The sequence below is a fragment of the Triturus cristatus genome, chromosome 1_2, assembly GCF_964204655.1.
Source record: "Triturus cristatus chromosome 1_2, aTriCri1.1, whole genome shotgun sequence".
Taxonomy (NCBI): domain Eukaryota; kingdom Metazoa; phylum Chordata; class Amphibia; order Caudata; family Salamandridae; genus Triturus; species Triturus cristatus.
Genome location: NC_140580.1, coordinates 576,884,672 through 576,905,471, shown reverse-complemented (window position 1 = coordinate 576,905,471; position 20,800 = coordinate 576,884,672). Strand labels below are relative to the sequence as shown.

At 45.5% G+C, this 20,800-nt stretch overlaps 1 protein-coding gene across 4 annotated transcripts in view; it reads right to left on the bottom strand.

Annotated features, from left to right (window-relative positions):
* SUFU (SUFU negative regulator of hedgehog signaling) overlaps positions 1 to 20,800 on the bottom strand; it is a 378,216-nt gene that overhangs the window by 291,465 nt on the left and 65,951 nt on the right. For all 4 annotated transcript variants that reach the window (XM_085606533.1, XM_085606538.1, XM_085606535.1 and 1 more), the window contains exons 3-4: positions 14,867 to 15,003; positions 11,326 to 11,468 (exon numbers count right to left, since the gene is read on the bottom strand). In XM_085606533.1, coding sequence (XP_085462659.1) covers positions 11,326 to 11,468; positions 14,867 to 15,003 — 280 coding nt within the window. The remainder of the gene's footprint in view (positions 1 to 11,325; positions 11,469 to 14,866; positions 15,004 to 20,800) is intronic.

Sequence of the window (20,800 nt, the reverse complement as noted above, 5' to 3'; positions counted from 1 at the left end):
GCATGCGCGTGGGTTAATAAGAATCGTTCCAAGCTCCCTTTATGCCGGGCTGAAGCAGGCACAAGGAACTACAAAACTAAAGTGATAATGTTTTGGAGTGCGCACTACAGAAGCGGAGGGGCTCTAGGCCAGGGCCGCTTCTAGAGGTAGGGCAAGTGGGCTAAGCCCTCCCCTGGCCGACCCAAGGCTTATTTACAATTAGAAAACTTTTGTTCTGTTTTTTGTAATGTGTTCCCTGGACTTCAGCCTCGATTTCTCAGCTTTTTGCTACTTGAAGTGTCTGGGACAGGTGTGAAGTCAGTCAGAATGGGAGTGAGTGAGTGAGTGAGTGTGTGTGTGTGTGTGGGGTGAGTGTGTGTGTGGGGTGAGTGTGTGTGTGGGGTGAGTGTGTGTGTGGGGTGAGTGAGTGTGTGTGTGTGTGTGTGGGGGTGAGTGAGTGAGTGAGTGTGTGTGTGTGTGTGTGGGGTGTGTGTGTGTGTGGGGTGAGTGAGTGTGTGGGGTGAGTGAGTGTGTGTGTGGGGTGAGTGAGTGTGTGTGTGTGGGGTGAGTGAGTGTGTGTGTGTGGGGTGAGTGAGTGTGAGTGTGGGGTGAGTGAGTGTGAGTGTGGGGTGAGTGAGTGTGAGTGTGGGGTGAGTGAGTGTGAGCGTGTGCGTGTGTGTGTGCGTGTGTGTGTGTGTGCGTGTGTGTGTGTGCAAGAGAGTGTGAGTGTGTGCGAGAGTGGTGTGTGTACACAGCAGGGTACCTTGACACTCCAATTACAGCAAAAGAGACCTACCGAAGCCCCCGGCTCACAGCACTCAAGAGACGCCGTCTAGCAGAAAGAATCTGAAAGGATTTTACTATCCCAAGAACAGTGCTTAAAAACGTATGCACAATTGTACAGCTATCTCCAGTCTAGTAACATCATTTGAACGACCTTAAGGCACAGACACCACACTTGGGCAAGCTGGTGGCTGTTTTTATTGTCTCCCAAAAAACGAACTCACAAGAAAGTGTCGGATTTGGTTATCCGAGCAACTACAAACGCATTACAGCACTGCTGTAACAGTTTGTAAACTTATAAGACAATATAGCTGGCTCATGCTGAAATGCTCCTACAAGCTGTGGCTTCACTAATTCAAACTTTGCTGCACACCCTTTCATTTCCGACACAAGAGTGCGACGGCAAGTGCTGAAAAAAACATTAGTGTCCTGGCATTGATATTACATTTTGGAGCTGCCAGTTGTCCCTCAACTAGATCACCACAAGTATTTGAGTTTCAAATAAATGTGACGTTTTGGGGAATTTGAAAACAGAGTGCATAACTTACATCGATTAATGTTATTAGATTCTGAGTAACCCGCAGCTGTGGGCATGACTGCCTTTTCATCAGAAGTCTGCCGGAATACCCGTGTCCTCCCTGTGACCCCTTGCGCCTCTGAGCTATGTGCCTGCCTACCGCCAACCAATCACAGAGCCGACTGGTGCATGCTACAGGCGTGAAGGCAGCGTGGTTGCAGAAAGCCCGGAGCACTGGCTCACGTGCTTCACAGCTGTTGTGAAGACTTTTCTTATCTGCTTGTTAAATAAACATAAACAAGCAGATAAGAAAAGTCTTCACAACAGCCGTGAAGCAGGTGAGCCAGTCCGGGTGGGCCGGACCAAAAAGCCAAAGGGAGGCAACAAAAAACCCTCCTTTCCAATGGGAAGCCAGCGTTTACCATAAACGCTGACGCTACCCAATGGAAATGAGGGACGGGGCTTCAAGCCCTTTTCTAAAAGTCCTCATTAACAATAAATCTCGCCGAGCGAGCTACGCATGTGCGCAGCAACGCTAGGCGAGACCTAAAAAGGACAAAAGAAGACGCCCAGCAGAGGACACTGCAGGGAACAACTGACTTGGCCCCAGCCCTACCGGCCCATCTGCAGTTTCCAGAGATCCTGCGCCAAAAATAGTCTTGTCCTGCAGCCAGGGACCCCCAGGACCCCCGGGAGGACTGAATGCCTTCAACAAAGACCGGATCTCCCGTGAACAGCAGCTCTGTTCAGAAGAGACACCAAAGAAAGACTCCGAGACTGCTGAGGAAAAAGAAACCCGATGCCTACAGCCAGAGTTTGAGTGGCTAACCGGTCCCAGCGAGGTCCCCCAGCACTCCAGAGTCAGAGTCCACCGTGGGTTGACTCCTCCAGGACTCTCCCTCACCTTCAGCATCTGCACGAGACCCCCCCAACGCGAGTGGCCTGGTAAGGTGAAATCCGACCTCAAAAGACACCCCTGCATCCAGCCGCCCTGCGCCCTGGAGAAAAGAAACCGTGGTGTTCCTACGTCCCAGAGCACTCCAACTTACCTGCCCAGCTGTTGGTTTGTCCCGGAAGTCTTCCTGGACTGAGCCTGCAGCCGAAAACCAAAACCCCTATTGAAAACAACAGGGCACCCGACGCGAAAACAGCACCCTGCACCCAGCCGCCCCTGCGCCGTTGCGGGTGCACTTTGTGTGCTAAACCGGATCCCACTTTGCCCTGAGCCTAACACCAGGAACTTGGCTTGCATAACCAAGTGGCCTGCTCATCAGCAGCCACCAACCGGAAGCCCCCTGTCCCCCATTGGATAACATTGGGTCTCAGCACTCTGCAACCAGCTGCCCTAGTGCCACTGAGGGTGTAACAAGAGTGCATCCCTGAACCTGTGGGAACCCTGAGTCTTCCCCCAGAACCTCAACTCCCACTACCGAATACTTACCCTAAAACCGATAACACTATTTTCCTCCATAGGATAACACGGACTGTTTTTCTTGGAAGAGTTTCAAAGTGTGGAGTTTAAAAATCTAAAGAAATTCTATAAAAATTGTGTAACTAACAAAAACGATTTTACTTACCTGTTTACAGGAAATGTCCCAGTGTAGTATCCAGGTATACTACTCTGTGTAAGAAAAGTGATCTGAAATGTAACTTACCTTTAATCTTACTGAAAATCCTATACAAAGTATATGTACTGTATTTACAGAGCATTGCATTTCTCAGAAACAATACTGTAAGTCGAAGCAAAGTGCATTTACAATTGCAATCCAAACTGTGTTACAATTTGTATATTTACTGCAAAGTACTTATCACTTACCTGTGCCAGGCTTGCTTGGTTCTAGGAAATAAAATAACTAAAAGAATACTTTTATACAACAACAATTGATCTGAAGTTCAGTCTTTGAGTGTGTGAATTATTCTGCTGACTGAGTGTGTACAACAAATGCTTAACACTGTCCTCTGATAAAGCCTTACTGCTCGACCACACTACCACAAATAGAGAGTGAGGTGCTATCTAACTTTACCTCTGCCTACCTTTGGGGTTCCATTGGACTCTGTGCACACTATACCTCACTTTGGTATAGTATATAAAGAGCCAGCTTCCTACATCTATGCTGTGGTGACAGCAGGGCATTTGGAGGTGTCGGCACCGGTGTCAGTGCGAAGGGAACCAGAAAAATGAATGGCGCTAGAACCAAAATCACCACCGAGCTGCTGCTGAACCGGAAGCCAGTTTGAAGGGCACAGATGTACTGAGGGTGGACCCTTGGGTGACTGAGGGCACTGCGGAGCTTAAAGGTCTACAAGCGCTCCTAAGGGAACTGATAAAGTGCCGAAAATGTGCAGCATGGACTCCCTAAAGTCCTCCACTTAAAGCAGTATCGCCGATGGAGCTAGGAATTCAGGATGCATTGGGACTAGGATCTAAATCGGCTCTGACGGAGATCGCGAGTGTGACTGGGTGGTATGTCGACACACTTACACCCTCTCTAGAATTCGAGAGTGGCAGAATGGGGATGATTCTCACTTTGATTTCTTGTACTACTACTTCGACTTACCTGAAGAATTTGACCACAAAGAAGACATGCCAATGGAACAACTTTGGGAACAAAACCTTTCTTTTCAACATCAAACGGTCACAGAATGGAATCCTCCGATATTTGGCAACATACAGCTTGCCATGCGCCCCTCAGTGACCTTTGGATTCATCTGGGACAGTCATCACAGGCCCTGGAATCATTCTCCGACCCCAAGCACCATATACATAGTTTGTGAGGGTCTGTCACAAGCATCTGTTTGTGACAGTCCTACAAGACCTGAACCCTGTTGCCTCAGGAGAAGTCTTGAAAAGACCAAGGACCACCTCCAGATCCATGCCTGAAGCGCAGATAACAAGCATAGAAAATGCAATAGGTCTCACCATATATATATATTTGCGTTGCTAATGGTATTGTATAGCAAAGCAATTGGCTTTAATTTAATGAAAGGCGAGACCTATTTTTTTTCCCGTTTTCCAAGTTCTCAAAAGAAGGTTATTACCTCATGTAGTGTTACTGTGCACGTTTATTTGAAAGTTTATGCTTATGAAATCAGCTATTCCCAACCATAAAAATGAATAATGCTTCGTTTCACATTAAAATTACACACGCCGCAAGCTCTCAAAAATGCCAGCATACAAAACTTTAAAAAAAAGTTTTAAACTTTTTTTAGGGGGCGAAGTGAAACAAGACATACTTCACAGAGCAGTGACGTCACTCTACGTTCACAGGACCTGGAGCCTGATGAGAAATGTAACACCTGTGTCCATTAGTTTCTTTCCCGGTGTATTCGGCACCACAGACCACTGCGGCCCTTGATCTGCTGGGCACGGACATGCTGGCAGGGCTGGGGGAGATGCCGGCGCTGCTCCGGAAGTGTGCTCCTCAGCAGTGAGTCAGCGAGCGGGCATGGAGGGGCCCACGATGGCTAGGAGAGATGCCGGCACTGCTCTGGAGGAGTGATCCTCAGCAGTGAGTCAGCGAGGGGTCCATGCTGGCAGGGCTGGGGGAAATGCCGGCACTGCTCCGGAGGTTTGATCCTCAGCAGTGAGTCAGCGAGGGGGCATGGAGGGGCGCGTGATGGCTGTGTTCTGAAGGGAGCGCTGGCAGCACCTTCATAGTAGCAGCGATGGCGCATGGCACAGCAGCAGCCCCAGCACCTGCACCACGGCCCCTGACACTTGCAAAGTCAGTCTGGAGGGTGCCCCAGAGGCAGCTGAATGTTATGAAAGTAATTCGCCTCTCGCAAGAGCGCACATCCCAGCCAAACAACATGGAAGTGCGGGTAGGAGGGTTGCCCAACACACGAGATACAGCCAAACAACATGGAAGTGCGGGTAGGAGGGTTGCCCAACACGGAGACAGAAGTGGGAGGGAGGGGCGATTAACAACGCACGGACAACGGGAGGGGGGGTAGGGAAGAGGGAGGGAGGGTAAAAGAAGGCACCAAAGCAGTCGTGCCTGCAGTAAGAGAAACGGAACGACGAAAGTAGTGCTCACAGTCTACTTAACGCCTACAGTGTAAAAATACTTTACAGTAAATACAGCAAACCGGTTCCACTGTAATGGAAAGCGCTGCGGCCAGCCGTGAAGCGAGGACAGAGTATATTTAAACAAACTCTTTAAACAAGTCACAATGTTACAAGTGCGGCCGAAGCGGACCGCGCTTGTGCAATTGAACCTGCCCACGATGACCATGAAAAAAAAGAATGCTTCCAGGTTTTTAAAGAAGACCATGTAACTACGCCAGTAAACCATCCAGTCCCTGTGGGTGGGGCTAAAAGTGGACAGGGTGGTAACCAGGAGGGGCTAAAAAGCACACTCCGTTTAGCATACGTTATGACGTGAACCAACCAGAATAGCGGGCGGAGCTGAAAGCACACTTTGGAAACTGTATCGATTCCAAGAGGCCCTCGCATGGCGAGAGGAGTGCATGCGCGCTGCTAACGCCAGACGAGACCTAAAAAGGAATGGACATCAGCATGCATGGGTGACGCTTACATATGACTTCGCTCATTACTTCCAGAACGGAACGGCGTTGCTGGGGAGCAGCACGATGCCACCTACCAGCATGCAGGAGTACTGCTTTAAAGTTTCCAGATACATTCTGAAGCCTGTGGAATATTCACATGGTGAGGAATCTGCAGTGTAGGATGCAAATCCAGACCTAAGGGTGGCTGGTAGTGGTGTGGCAAAACTTGATCCAGCAGCTCCTGGTCTGAAGGATTTAATCAATGTAATCTTTTCATCATGGCACATGTGGGGACAGTCCGTAGGAAAATCTTGGCTGTTCTAGGGAAATTAACACAAGAACTGAAGTCTAACAGCGAAGCTTGTGGCAGGTGTACGTTGTTGATATGGTGCTCTTCCAATGCTGATGTGCACCCAGACTCCAGGTAATCTTCCGAGAAGGACAAGGGGTTTGCACAGCAGAGACCAATACATTTTGGTCAGCTGGGAGCCCTGGTGCAGTCTGATACTAGGGGAGGCTTGCCTTCTGTGCTTCTTCCTGCACCAAGTCACTCAACTGAATGGGTGATTCCAAGCAGCACACCCTCACAGGGTAGGAGCCATGCGCAACTACAGGGCTGGAAGAGGATTCAGGAGAGGAGCATACTCTATGAAGTTGGTCCTGTGAATGGAACCACCAACAGAAGGGTTTGGCTTTACTCCCCATAGCAACTTTTTCGAGTGAATGGAATAGGTGTAACCTGGATCCTAGTCTGTTCAGGCAGGTAGACTCAACCTTGTGATGCCATGGAATTGTAGCACCGAACCCAGAAGCAGATACTGGTGTAACTTCTCTGTGGTGGCTCGGTAGTAGAAGCGAGAAAGTTCTGCACCCAGAGATGGTGCTGGGATCTACTTGAGGTGCAACATGTCACTGGAACAGGTCTGGACGCCAAGAGATTCTCTGCTCTAGGGCATTGCATACTTTTCTGGAATGTGACACAAAGACCAAGTGGGACAAGTGTTCAGATATAGGGAATAGCTTGTCTTTTAATCAAGTACTGTCACCTTCGCAAGGATTACACACACACTTGTAGAGCAAATGAAGGTGACCTCCACAAAGAAGGTGGAGGCTCCCTTCTGAGGGTTGCCTCTCTACCTCACCAGGAGGAAAAGTGCTCAGTATCAGACCCCGTGCCAGAGCTTGCCCCTTGTCTTCGAATTGAAAGACTGAAAAAATAAGGTAGCCTGCTGGTTACAAATTCCAGTGCACAAGACAGGAGCAATTCATAGATTCACGAGGACAAAGGTATTAACATACAAAATTGTCCTACTAGGTAACTAACTAAAATGTTCCTCTTCTGTCAATACTTTGATCCCTTCTGGATTATGGACTCTGCACTTGCTATTGCCGTAACACTTTCAGCTCTTTCCGTTATTCCTGTTTTTATTGTGATCACTTTTTTGTGTTGCTCACACAACTTAACGGGCACCATGTGTTCAAACTATCCTGAGCACCTTCTATTCACAAATTCTTATTGATTCAATGTTTATGTTCCATACAAGTATATACAGATGAAGTGTTACTTTTGTTCAAATTGCATTTTGTGGTCATATCCTTGCTAAATGATGGTATAAGTTTCACAATACATTATTTAAGCATTGTATTGTACAAACGGTTTATAACTGGTTTAATGATACTTCTAGAACACTATTGTACGTTAATAGTGAATACCCTCGTCCTGTGGAGACTACAGGTTGGTCCTGTGGTACACACTGAAACAAATAAGTCATCCCGCTAGCTATAAATTCTGATCTTTCATGCCAAATAAAACCCCAAAGATCTCAGATGGGGCAATTGGTTTTTGAATAAGAAGAGGCTAAAAACCATGCCCAACTTGGAAACCTAGAGAAGGTCAGACTTTGTCTCAAATGAACACCTGCACCCACAAAGAGACCCCAGTAACGACATCAGTAGCACTTTATGACACTAGGACACCCATCCCAGCAGCCCCAATGAGATTTCAGATGCTGTGAAAACTGATGGTGTGAGCATTCTAGCAGCAATCAAAAGGGAATTCTTTCATTAGTGCTTGAAGGAAGGTGAATCTGAATTAAGAATTGCTCTCCTGCCACAACTGCAGGACAACAAATGCTAATATAGTTAGTTAAGCTATCTGGAGTTAGAATAAGTAAATCCTTATAGAAGAGTTCATGATAAATTGTTCTTATCTTGTCACATTTGCTTTGCATTCAAAGATCAATGCCAAATGTCAGGCTCTGTCTTCTGAGGGAGCTTGGTGTTTACTTCTCTTTCTCTGACTTCAAAGTGAGAGGATTTATCCAACAACCTGGGGGTGTGAAAGGAAGGGCTTTTTTCTTGCACATAACAAAATTTAACTGCCTGCAAATGAACAGTGCAAATATTTCAAAATATATCAGAATTTGAAAACCACAATTGAGGCACGCGGTTTTGTAATTCTGAAAATGTGCTGGAAACAAACATTTTAATACTATCAAAACAAATCAATACACTAGGTGATACAATTTCCACACACTATAATTTGTGTGCAGTATAATTTTAATCAATAAAACGGTTTGTCTGTGCAATTGTAATGGTCATTTCAATTTAAAACATGTTGTCTGTAATGGCAGTGCACTACCATACCATGAATGCTTCACTGTACAACACTTTACTTCACTTTATGCCACTCTACGCCCCTACAGCCTACGACAATCTACAACTCCACTATACAACAATCTACTCCATGCCACTCTACAATATTCCATGTCACTTCACTTTATGACAATCCACTCTATGACACACTATGACACTCCAATTCACTGACACTTTACGCCACCCTACTTTATGCCCCTCCCCTCTTTGACACTCCACACCACTCAATGCCACTTTAACGTAGGCCATTTTAGTCCATTCTATGGCACGACAATTTACTCTCCGCCACTCCACACTACCCCACTCTATGACACTTTACTCCACTCTATGCCCCTCCGCTCTACAACACTCTATGCCACTCTACTTTCCTCCACTTCACTCTATGCCACTCTCGTACACTCCGCTCTATGCCACTCTCATCCACGACACTCCACTAACCTTTAGCCAAGCTGAACAGCAGCCATGCTGGTGTACACCATGGCTAAAATACTTTGGCAAAGCCAATAGCTCTTGCATAGGCAAGACCTATTGGTTTGGTTCATGCTCGTTACCAAATATTTTCCCCATCAGACACATTTTTAGCCCAAACAAACATATTCTAGGGAAGTAGCTCTTCCATGGTCTGCTGAATTTGGATGCAAACTCAAAAAGACGCTTTCTGACGCCAAACCACACCATCACAAATAATGCCCTACAATGACTTACATCTACAGTAAAGACCACCATTTAATACATTAAACTATAGTAAATTATCCTTTTCAAAGGATCAATCCAGACCCTAATGAAATGAGCAGTTAAAAAATACTTCTTAAGAAAGGGCAATAGGACCTAGTGAGTTACTGGCCAATCTCGTACCTTCTTCACATAACAAAGCTGCTGGTGTATGGAGTCATTGAGGAGCTCCAAGAACGTTCAGAAACACTAAACCCTGTCCAGGGCGGGTTATGCCCGCTAAAGGAACGAAATCGCTATGAATTATCCTTATGGACAAACAGTGGAATCAAAAGAGTCTTTGCATTTTACTTTTGGGTAGCCTCAGCCACCATTGACCATCCTTCATTAACATCTTTCTTCCAGCATGTTGCCACAGAAAGAAGTGCTTTTGCGATGGTGTTGTTCTCTAACTATATGTAGACAAATCAAAACCTTATCCCAACTTCAATTCCAACTGTACAATCTTAACTGCGGTGTTTTCCTGGGTTCATGTATTTCTTCCTTTTCACATGGACTACAAAACCCCTTACCATTCTTATGTATTCTTAGGTTTCCTCATAAATATCTATCCTGACAGGGCAGATAACATGCTCCAACAAGTGAGGGATTTGGCATGCCCACTCATGTCATATGATGTTCATGGTCTATCAGTCAGTGGACCCCCACATGGTTGAGGAAAGTTCAAATATACTCTTCCTGTATGCTTACTCTATTCTCTGGTCCCTTGAATTCTGACAAAATTTGTCCAGTCTGTATTTCTATGCAAATACAATCTGAAGGTACATCTTGATTCAGTCCTTTTTTGCTGTTCACAGACATCAATGTAGGGCAACCATACATTGTTTTTTTCTATTTGAGGTTGATTATTTAAAAAACGTATTGTCTCAGGTCTCACCCAAATGATGGAAATAGTTACTACCTTCTCTTCCCCTGCATTTGAATATTTTCACTGACTGCGTGCCATCTAGATGACAATCTTCAGTCTCTCTCAGTAGTCCAATGGGAGATCTTCGCAAGATCAGATTTCTCAATCAAATATTGCCACCACGAGCTATTCAAGCGGTGGCCTATTTCAGGAAGGTGGATGGTAGGCTTTGCTGTATCAATACAGACAATATAGCTAAGGAACACCCTCCTTCTTACAATCTTTGTCCGAGATAGTACATAGTCTCCAATTTAGAAAAGTACTGATGGCCTTGAATTTGCCAAATTGAAGGGTCAGACAATATTAAGGTAATGGTACTTTCAGCAAAAAGGCTAATAGGCTGATGATAACTGCTGCACTGTAAAAGAAATCAACAATTCTTATTCCTAGACCTTTGTAGCGAATGTGAACACCATTATTCAAGGGTATTCAGTGACCAGAAAGTCATCATTTATTAAGCTACCCTCACTAATTGCACCATAAGCAACTGAATATTTAATACAGATTTGTTCCCTCACCACATCATCGGTGGCTGTCAGTTTCAAGGTATGGTGCTTTGAAGATGGCCTCTCTGCCCTAGTGACTCGTTCCCAGGCTCCTGTTCTTCCTATTTTTCAAAGCAGTTGATGTAACAAATCAAGAAGTAGAGGCTTCTATTACTCAGATAAGGCGCAGGTTGGCTGCTACCTGGAACAGGCTTGGCATGTAGCTCACAGTGAGGGAAATGTCGAAAATTATTAATATCAACAAATATGCTATTGAGCTAGGTGGAAGTGCTGAGGTCGGGAAAGAAGTGGTAGGTGACCACTGTGGGATAATTAGGACAAGGAGGGTTTAGACATGGAGCAACAACTCACATTTTCAAGTGGGGCTGTATTAGTTGTATTAGTTGCTGCCCATGCTCTCATATTGGACTCACATTTGTTATAGAGAGGGGCAATTATCTACCCCTGGAGTAGATAAGATTGGACACCGTAGTGCAGACACATCTAGGTTAAAGGGGTAAAAAAGAAAAAAAAAAGAAACAGGAATACGTTTCTGCAGCATAGGCCAATTCTGGAAATGAGTTAGGGAATTAACAATAAAGTACCAAAACATGAGTAATTTCTTTGATGTAAAAACAAAAATCAGTTGCATGTTTCTTCACAATTTAAACTGCAAAAGTTCAAACAGAAATCTCATACATTTAACCAATGTTTGTGCACAAGAAAAATAAAAAAATCTGGCATTTTCATGTAAATACCTGGAGAAATGAAACCATTCCAAAAGGTGTGCGCACTGGCTGCATTTGAGGATCTTCAGTCAGAAGCATGTGCTGTATTCTGGACTCACTGTTGTCCAATGGGCTGTGCCACGAGACATGGTCGCCACTGCAGAAAGTATTTTCTTAAAAGTGGAAAGAGAAATGGGCAATTACTCTTGAAGCATCAAAGGTAGTTATTCAAATACGGATGCATGCAACATTATTTGCTTTTTAAATTTGAAAGGCATTTCCATGAAGGTAAACATTTCACCAGATGTTCTTCCTAACTAAATCATTTGGCAGTAAAAATGCAATTTTTTGAAAGAACACCAAATCACTCTGTTTCAATGTACATATTTCGAAATTGTTTTCTTAACCTTTAAATATTAGTACGTGGATTTATTTGAATGATGCTATCAAAAGTATCAAAGATCTCCCTCAATGCAGAATTCAAAAACATTAGGTGTATTTATTTAATCTGTCCTAAATACACATTCTTTGGGCACTGGTTCACTCTGCACGCATTGTGAGGCAGAGTGTCCTTATCACAGCACAGAGATCACACACAGGGAGTCTGCCCTGCTGATCTAGCAATCTATTCTTTATTGACTAATCGGTGCCTGCATTTTTCCTCCACGGCCTAAAAGTTATAAAAAGCATGGGAAGATAGCCTTTACTTAGGTTATCTGGGGTAATGGATTTTTGGAGAAAACAGCCCACCATCATGGACCCTACATTTTCACCATTGTTCTATACATTACATAAATACTCCTCTTCCTAAGCTAATAGGCTGTTCTTGTATGAAATTCTGGAAATCTTCTGTTGCGCCAGTACACAGTGCCTGACCAGAAACAGGACAATGGCAGTCACTCATTGTTCATGCCTGTTGAACAATCTTAGGATTCCAGCTTAATCCCTGATGCTCTGATCTGCACAAACAGTGGGTTCTGGGGTTAAAGAAAGCGATCCACCCAGAAGTCACAAGAAGTATTACATATAAAATGTTCTTCTTAGCCCTTACAGTTCCGGAGATATGGTTACGGTTCAACTGAACCTTTAAACCACATAACTGCCCATATGTTGAATGGAACTCATAGATCTAGTGGGTGCCAAGACACCTGATAACTTTATCATGACCAGCTAATCACAAGATACATGCTGTTAACAATTTGGTAACTCAAAGACGTGCGATGGTTGCTTGCATTCATTGCATAAGATGTCTTCCAGTGTGTGACTTCGACATCCTATACTTCCTTCTCCAAGCCCATCCTGGGAGAGTGGCAGACACGCCGCATATGAATTTAGTCCAAAAATCTGCAAGTGCAAGCCTACACAGCAAGAGAAGGTCTCCATTATGATGGGCACACCTTCAACCAATAAGAAGAATGGCATGGTATAATTCTCATGTGTCCACGACTATTCACACTATAGTAAAAATAGGGAGCTGCACAGGGTATGAGAAAAGGGTCTGGGAGTCAGCCAAAGAATCGGATAGTGATACAGTGATGACATCACGTTAACATGACCTAGGTCACGCATGACATGATGAACTAGAGGCTCGGCAAGGGCTCAAAAGGAGATTAAGCAACATGAAATATATTCCTAAACATTCCCTGCAACTGGAGAACACCAATTGTACCATTCTGACAGGCCCAGTCATAGCTCCACTAGAAGAATGGAAATCAAAGTACTGTAGAAAGAGCATACATTGCAGCACTGAGACTCCCGGCAACAGGCAATTATGTTTTTTACTAACCAGCAATAGGTGGTGGAAGAACACCAAGGACCAAAGTTATTACTTCATTTAGATTCTAAGAAGACAAACAGTAAGTCTTTTACAAAAGATCAGTCTCTGAGGGACCAGCAGAAGGAACCCATGGCAGAAGGAACCCATGGCACAAGAAACCCAAAGCTTGTGGCCAAAAATCCTCATGAATCTTTACTTAACAATGACGATCCCTTGAGAATGCCAAGGTGAGTGCATCCTCCACCCAAGAATATAGTATTGAAATATGGTCAAAACAAGAGCACGCTCTCCAACAGCTGCTAAAATTGTGCACAGCCTTTCTGGTGAACTGGGCCGTATGATACTCTATATCACATGTGGGTTAGGCCAGAGAAAGTGCACATCAGGAGAGCACCCATATCGTACCCTCCAGTGGACCCTTTTTAAAGATCCAATGTGGATCCTTGTGCTCATCCACCAGGGACAGCACTTTTTTCAAATATCCAAGAGCAAAGCTAAGTGCTAAAGATGAATTGTGAACAGTGTATGGCCAAGGCATCACAAATGTCGGTGAGAAGATGAAAAGAGAGAGAGATGTTGCAGGGTTCTGTAGGCAACAGGGACAATAAAAAAAAGAGGCCCCTACCCACCGCATACTAGGTTTGCAGGAGTATTGGAAAGGATCTGCATAGGTGGTGTGGAAGATCAAAGGCACCACAGGATCTAAGACCATGAGGATGAAGGTAAAGTTCAGAGCCTGAAAAGATCCAAAGCCACATCAAATCGAGAAACTCAACAAGTTGCCTATTTGGGCACAAAAATATTGGTTCATGCTGCCGAAAAGGGGCTCCTATAGGTATATGAAGATGTATGTATTAAAAACATAAGCATGTCAATGAAGGACTTTGGGACTTCTAAAAGAGCCCGAGCATTGCATTTCAAAAAGGCTATATTGTCCATGATGCAAATGTATCAGCTTGAATTGGGCGCTTGCAGCCAAAAAGAGCATTAGACGTCTCAAATAAGGGTGAGGTGCGCCTCGGGCGAAGCCTGCCTCAAAGGGCCTGCAGGCTTAGTCCCAGAGAATTCCCCAAGACAATGTGATGTCCATAATTGAAACAGAGTAAGGTACGATTGACACGTCAGTTGAAGCCAGGTATTGGGACCATAGGTTAACTTCAGGACCCTAAAGAGGTCCTAACAGATGTAACTGAACCACAAAAGGCACATGGGGTCAAGAGACGTGGTGATACAAAGTACTGAAGTGTGAGAGATGACCAACAAATTAAAAATAAAATACAAACCTCTGTATGTAATCCAACCAAGCCAGGAGATGGAGTGGTGATTTGATAGCTATATTTCGTGGTGAGGGAAAAGTTTGGTTGCACATGTATCCAATCTTTTATTTTTATTTTGTGGTCATCTAGCCTAGAGACAGGGGATCTGGATGTAGCATAACATTATTACAGAATGTGTAATCATGCAAAAGTAACTGCTAGCAGTCTTGCAACTACTGCTGCCAGTTAATCAACTGATGACATCTCAAACAAATGATAACATATTTGGCATATCACGTTCATCACAAAGTAAATCTTTCACAGTCATCCATAAAGCCAGATGCTTTCGCTACATCAACTGAATCGCCCAACAGCTTCTTCTTTGCTACACCCAATGCAAATATAAACACTGCATTTCATGATGCGTTTCAGACCTTCCAATACAGAATTCTTACTCTAAATCAACAAAACCCTAAATGCTCAACTAATCTGGAAGCAGTGCAGCGGGCTAAACACATATGACAAGTGTTCCTGTTACCTGACTGAAAAACATATCTGGCCAGGCCCTGCATTAGTTCTGCCGGCCACGTAGGTGGTGCAGATTCTCCTGCTTCTCTCTTTAGTCGAAATGTCAACTCAAATCCAAAACCGCTGAGCCCCTCTGGTCCAGTAAACCTATAAAAAGAAAGAAAAAGAAACACATTGCACACTTGGACATGAAAAAGATAACGGAAATCAAACTCTCTTTATGTTCAGGAACACAGCAAAAGTACTACCAAAAATCAAGCGAAGGCAAACTATGGTTACTTCGAAGTACAATAAACCTTACTACAAACAAACTTTCATGCAGGGATACACAATAAGGAATATGCTACTTACCAGTATGCATCTGTTCTTGGCATGTAGAGCTGCAGATCTACACACTTTTGCATAGATCGCCATCTGGTGCTGGGCCCGGATGTTTGCACTTTGTTTTTCCTCTTGGAAAGTCTTTGGAAGTCACGAGGTCGGTGACTCCTCCTTTGGATCGTATTGCACATGGGATTCGGCTCCATCCTCAGATTGTTTTTCGCCAGCAGGGAAAGATGGAGCGTAGTAACAACAGTGAAGAAACCCATGTGTGTTGTATCTAAATAAGATAAACTGGAACAGATACAGGTAGCCGGGGAGGCGGGTGGGCGTGTGTAGATCTGCAGCTCTATATGCCAAGAACAGATGCATACTGGTAAGTAGCATATTCCGTTCGAGGCATATGAGCTGCATATTACACACTTTTGCATAGACTATATAGCAGTTCCCAACCTTAGCGGCGACCACTGGTATCTGTTGCAGTGGTTTGAAATAATATTTTTAGTACAGCCTGGCCCACACTAGCTTGTTGCTTGGTTTGCACATCTACACAGTAGTGTTTAGTGAAAGTGTGCGGTGTTGACCATGTAGCTGCTTTGCAGATATCATCTAATGGGATGTTCCCTAGAAAAGCCATGGAAGCCCCTATCTTCCGTGTAGAATGGGCTTTAGGGGGAACGGATAGCGTTCGTTTTGCTTTGTGGTAGCAAATCTGGATGCATTTTACAATCCACCTAGCTATCCCTGATTTTGAGATGGGGTTGCCCTTGTGTGGTGGAGAGAAAGAGACAAACGGTTGTTTGGTTTTTCTGAAAGGTTGTGTTCTTTGGATATAGTAAAGTAAGGCTCGTTTGACATCTAGCGTGTGTAGAGCCCTTTCTGCAACGGTCTGAGGTTGCGAGAAAAATACTGGTAATTCTACAGATTTGTTTAGGTGAAAAGGGGAAATGACTTTTGGTAGGAATTTTGGGTTGGTACGGAGAACAACCTTGTTCTGGTGCATTTGAAGAAAAGGTTCTTGTATGGTAAGTGCTTGTATCTCACTGACCCTTCTAAGGGAAGTGATCGCTACAAGGAAAGCTGTTTTCCATGTGAGAAATTGCAGTTCACATTTATGCCAAGGTTCGAAGGGAGGCCCCATCAGCCTTGTGAGAACGATATTTAAGTTCCACACAGGTGAGGGTGGTACTCTGGGGGGAATTATTCTATTTAGGCCTTCCATGAAGGCTTTAATGGCAGGTACTCTGAAAAGTGATAGGTGCTGCCTGTTTTGTAGGCAAGGGGCAATTGCTGCGAGGTGTAGCCGAATGGAGGTATATGCTAGATTACACCTTTGTAGGTGGAGTAAGTAGCATATGATGTGTTGTATAGACACGTCTAGAGGATTGATTGTGTTGTTATGGCAATAAACAACAAATCTTTTCCACTTGGCAGCGTAGCAGGCTCTAGTGGTAGGGCGTCTAGCTTCTCTGATGACGTTCATACAGTCAGGGGGGGAAGGTATAGGTATCCGAATTCTAGGATTTCAGGAGCCAGATCGCAAGGTTGAGCTGAGCTGGGTCCAGGTGCCTGATCTCTCCATGGTTCTGGGTTAGGAGGCATGGTGAGAGGTGTAGCTTTTGGTGTGGTACTACCGAGAGTTCCAGCAGCGTGGTGTACCACGGTTGTCTGGCCCATGTTGGAGCTACTAGGATCAGTGTGAGGGAATGCTGTTGTAGCTTTCGCACCACTAATGGAATTAGTGGGAGAGGTGGAAAAGCGTACGCAAATTTGCTTGACCAGTTCATCCATATCGCATTTCCTTTGGACAATGGGTGTGGGTATCTGACGGCGAAGCTTGGGCATTTTTTGTTTTCGTGGGTGGCGAATAGGTCTATCTGTGGATGCCCCCACATTTGAAAGAACGGGTGAAGAACCTGCGGGTGAAGTTCCCACTCGTGGATCTGTCGCATCCGTCTGCTGAGCAGATCTGCCATGGTGTTTTGGACTCCTGGGACATGTTGGGCTAGATGAAAGATTTTGTGTGGAATTGCCCATCTCCATATGCTCTGTGCTAATTGAGAGAGCTGTGGAGAGTGTGTGCCGCCTTGTTTTTGAATATGATACATGGCCGTCATGTTGTCTGTGCGAATGAGGACTGCCTTGCCTGAAATCTGTGTCTGAAAAGATTTTAGGGCTAGAAAGATTGCTAGTAACTCCAGATGGTTGTATGGAGTAACTTTTGTTGAGGCGTCCATGTGCCCTGCACTGTGAGGTGTAATAGGTGAGCTCCCCAGCCGGAGAGCGATGAGTCTGTTGTTAGTATTATTTGTGAAACCGGGTCCAGGAACGGTCGAGCTTTGGAAAGCTTTGTGGTGTTCCACCACTGCAGAGAGCGATGGGTATGACCGTCTACCAACACCAGATCTGCCAGTTGCCCCTGGGCCTGGTTTCATTGGCGCGCTAAGAACTCTTGGAGTGGACGCATCTGGAGTCTTGCGTGAGGCACTATGAAAATGCAAGAGGCCATCATCCCTATCAGTTGCATAAACACTCTTGCTGGAAGGGAGTGTTGAAGTACACATTTTTGTCGCAAAGCCTGAATGCTTGCAATCCTGGCCGGATTGGGGTAGGCTATTGCTTTTGAGGTGTCTATGGTGGCACCGTGGTATTGTTTTATGTGGGATGGTGTTAGCTGGGACTTTTGGTGGTTTACCGTGAAGCCTAGTTGGTGAAGTAGTTGGATTGTAGTGGCGGTGTGGTGTACACATTGGTTGTATGAAGTGGCTTTTATCAGCCAGTCGTCCAAGTATGGGAAGACGTGAATGTGCTGTCTTCTGAGGTGTGCCGCCACTACCGCTAGGCACTTGGTGAATACCTGTGATGCTGTTGTGACTCGGAATGGGAGCACCTTGAACTGGTAGTGTTGTCCGACCACTACAAATCTGAGGTACTTTCTGTGAGCATGGTGTACTGGAATGTGGAAGTATGCGTCTTTCAAGTCCAGTGTGGTGAGGAAGTCGTTCTGGGAGAGGAGCGGAGGCACCTGCTGAAGCGTTACCATGTGAAAATGGTCTGAGTGTATGTATGTGTTTAGGGGCCGGAGATCTAGAATAAGTCGTAGAGTCTCGTCCCTTTTTGGTATTAGAAAATATAGGGAGTAGACTCCTAAATTTTGTTGATTGACGGGAACTTGGTATATTGCCTGTTTTTGTAGGAGGGAGATTACCTCCTGCTTTAGTAATGTGGAATGTTCTTGTGACATTGAGCGTTGCCTGGGTGGAATGTTTGGGGGGATAGATGTTAATTCCAGGCAGGGTCGGAGAGCGATGAGGTGGGGGTGGAGAAGGCAGAGGGGGTGGAGGTGGAGAGGGTGGAGGAGGTGGGGAAGGTATTCTGAAAGGAGAGGTAGCAGAGTCCTTCCTCTTTGGAGGCGGAGGCGGAGCCGGTTTGTCCAAATGTCTTTTTGTTACCGCCGAAATACATCATGTTTGGTATGACATGAATCTTGTGACGTAGCTTGCACCCAGGTGGTGACCTTCGAGCTTGCCCATCTGGTTGTCCCAGCTTCTTTGTGCTCTGGCTGACCAGCCGGCACTTTCTCGCACCTGCTGCAGCCAAGACAGGATTTGGACCTCCTGTCAGGCAGTGTGATCACCCCCAGGAGTCATGAACAAACACTCGGGCAGGAAAGAGCTTCCACCTCCCTCCTCCCAAGCAGGCTACTGAAGTGACGCATCAAGGTGGTGAGGTTCAAAGGCTACATCGCCTCTGATATGCATCAGAGCTGACTCCCAGAGGAGGAAAACAGCCCTCACCCTGCCTGAGGCGTATATACACCAGGGCAGGCGGGAAATCAGCTTTGCAGGGAGGTGTACACCCCCAGAAGGCTAGCCACATCTCCAGGATGAGCAGCCCCATCTGTACACCACAATTTGATTTCTACCATTTTTAGGAATTGCAGAATAGAGGGTTCTAGGCTGAAAAGGTGACCTAAAACTCCAGATGTAGTCACCTATGGGGCAGACTAGCTGCCCATTAGTTACTAGCTCCCACACCTCTAACGCCTCTAAATCTGGGATTCAAGGGAATGCCCTAACACCAGAACATCAGATATGAACAACTTGCATCAAGGAAGGGCCAAGAGGAGATCTGTGTCGCAGACAACAAGACTTTGCCCACAGCACCAAAGTAAAAGAGGGATAATTTGTCCCTGTGGCAACAGACTTAGAACTGAGTGAACAACCCACATCCTTGGCTACAATTCCGCACTACCGGAGAGACGGACCCCTGTGAAAACAAGCAGCACCTTCAGACTCCCCTGGATTAGTGGCACTAGTCCCCTGCAAACTGAAGCTAAAAACACTCACCAGATCCGAAGAATCGCTGGCCATCGGACCCTCCGTGGGATCGTCCAAATCCAGGTGGTCCAGTGCATTGTGGGAGTTGCAGTCTTGCATGCCACGAAGTTTCAGGCCGCTACACCACTCCACAGGACCCAGTGAAGCTCCAGTACCTTTCCACTGTGCTTACAGCTGCCAATCCGGCAACTAACCCCCACACTTGATGCTGCATCTAGAGGGAACACCGGGCAACCTTCATCCCAGGTCAGCAGCTGTCTAAGCAGTAAAACCAGCATCCCCGTGGCTCTCGTTCAAAACCAAGGACAGTCAGGGCAACTCTGCACCCGGACTCCACAAGCTAGGTAAAATTGATTTGACTGTCATGGCCTGGTTCAGGTGCCCGCATAACCGTAACCCGGTAGATGTTCCACGTAACTCGACCTACAAGTGACCAATAGTCACTTGTATGTTTTCCCCATTGACGGCAATGTTATATTTTCCATTGATTTAATACTGCTTCAAAAATCTATAACTCCAGCTATATGTATGCTATTCCGTCCGTTTCAGTGTCTTCTGATAGTTTTACATGGGGAGGTCTAACCCCCACATCACATAATACCCCACTTTCATACAACTTGTATGAGAAAATTCTGCCATTACGCCACTGCGCGTAGTTATGCGCCTTTCATTGTAAACGTTTATTGATAACGCATCATTTGCAGTAAAATATTTATCTCAAACACACAAGAACAACAAAACGAGAGCAGCTGTTCGCTGTGCTTTTTGCAATTTTTATTAGCTCAAAATGCAGTCATGTGAAGACTTGGTGCGAGGACACATTTCATGCTAAAGTGTAGCACTAAATGATGGAGTTGCATTTTGCATAACTACATAGAATTGTGCCAAAATTGTGAGTAATAAGGCCAAAGAGCAAATTTGGCACGCTAGTAAATCTGGTCCTGTGAGAAGCCTTGTGACTGTCACACTTTCACAGGGACTCTGTGGCTCCTCTTACTCTAGTCTAGGAGCATAGTGACTACAGGAGAGGGCATGGGGAAGAGATCTTAACTTTAGAAAGCGTAACAAGGGCGCCCGTCCATAGGGGCAGGTCCGGTCGGCTGGAAGGCTCCTAGAGCCGGTCGGACCCACGTCGGAATGACCAGCCGGTTTACACTACAACCGCCGACTTAGTCATTCGGCGGTCGGACCACAAACAGACCCTGTCTGTCGCAAAGCCTCCAACTGCGGTCAGAAAGCTTCCGACTAGCGGTCGGAGGCTTTGCAACCAACATTCTTATCGG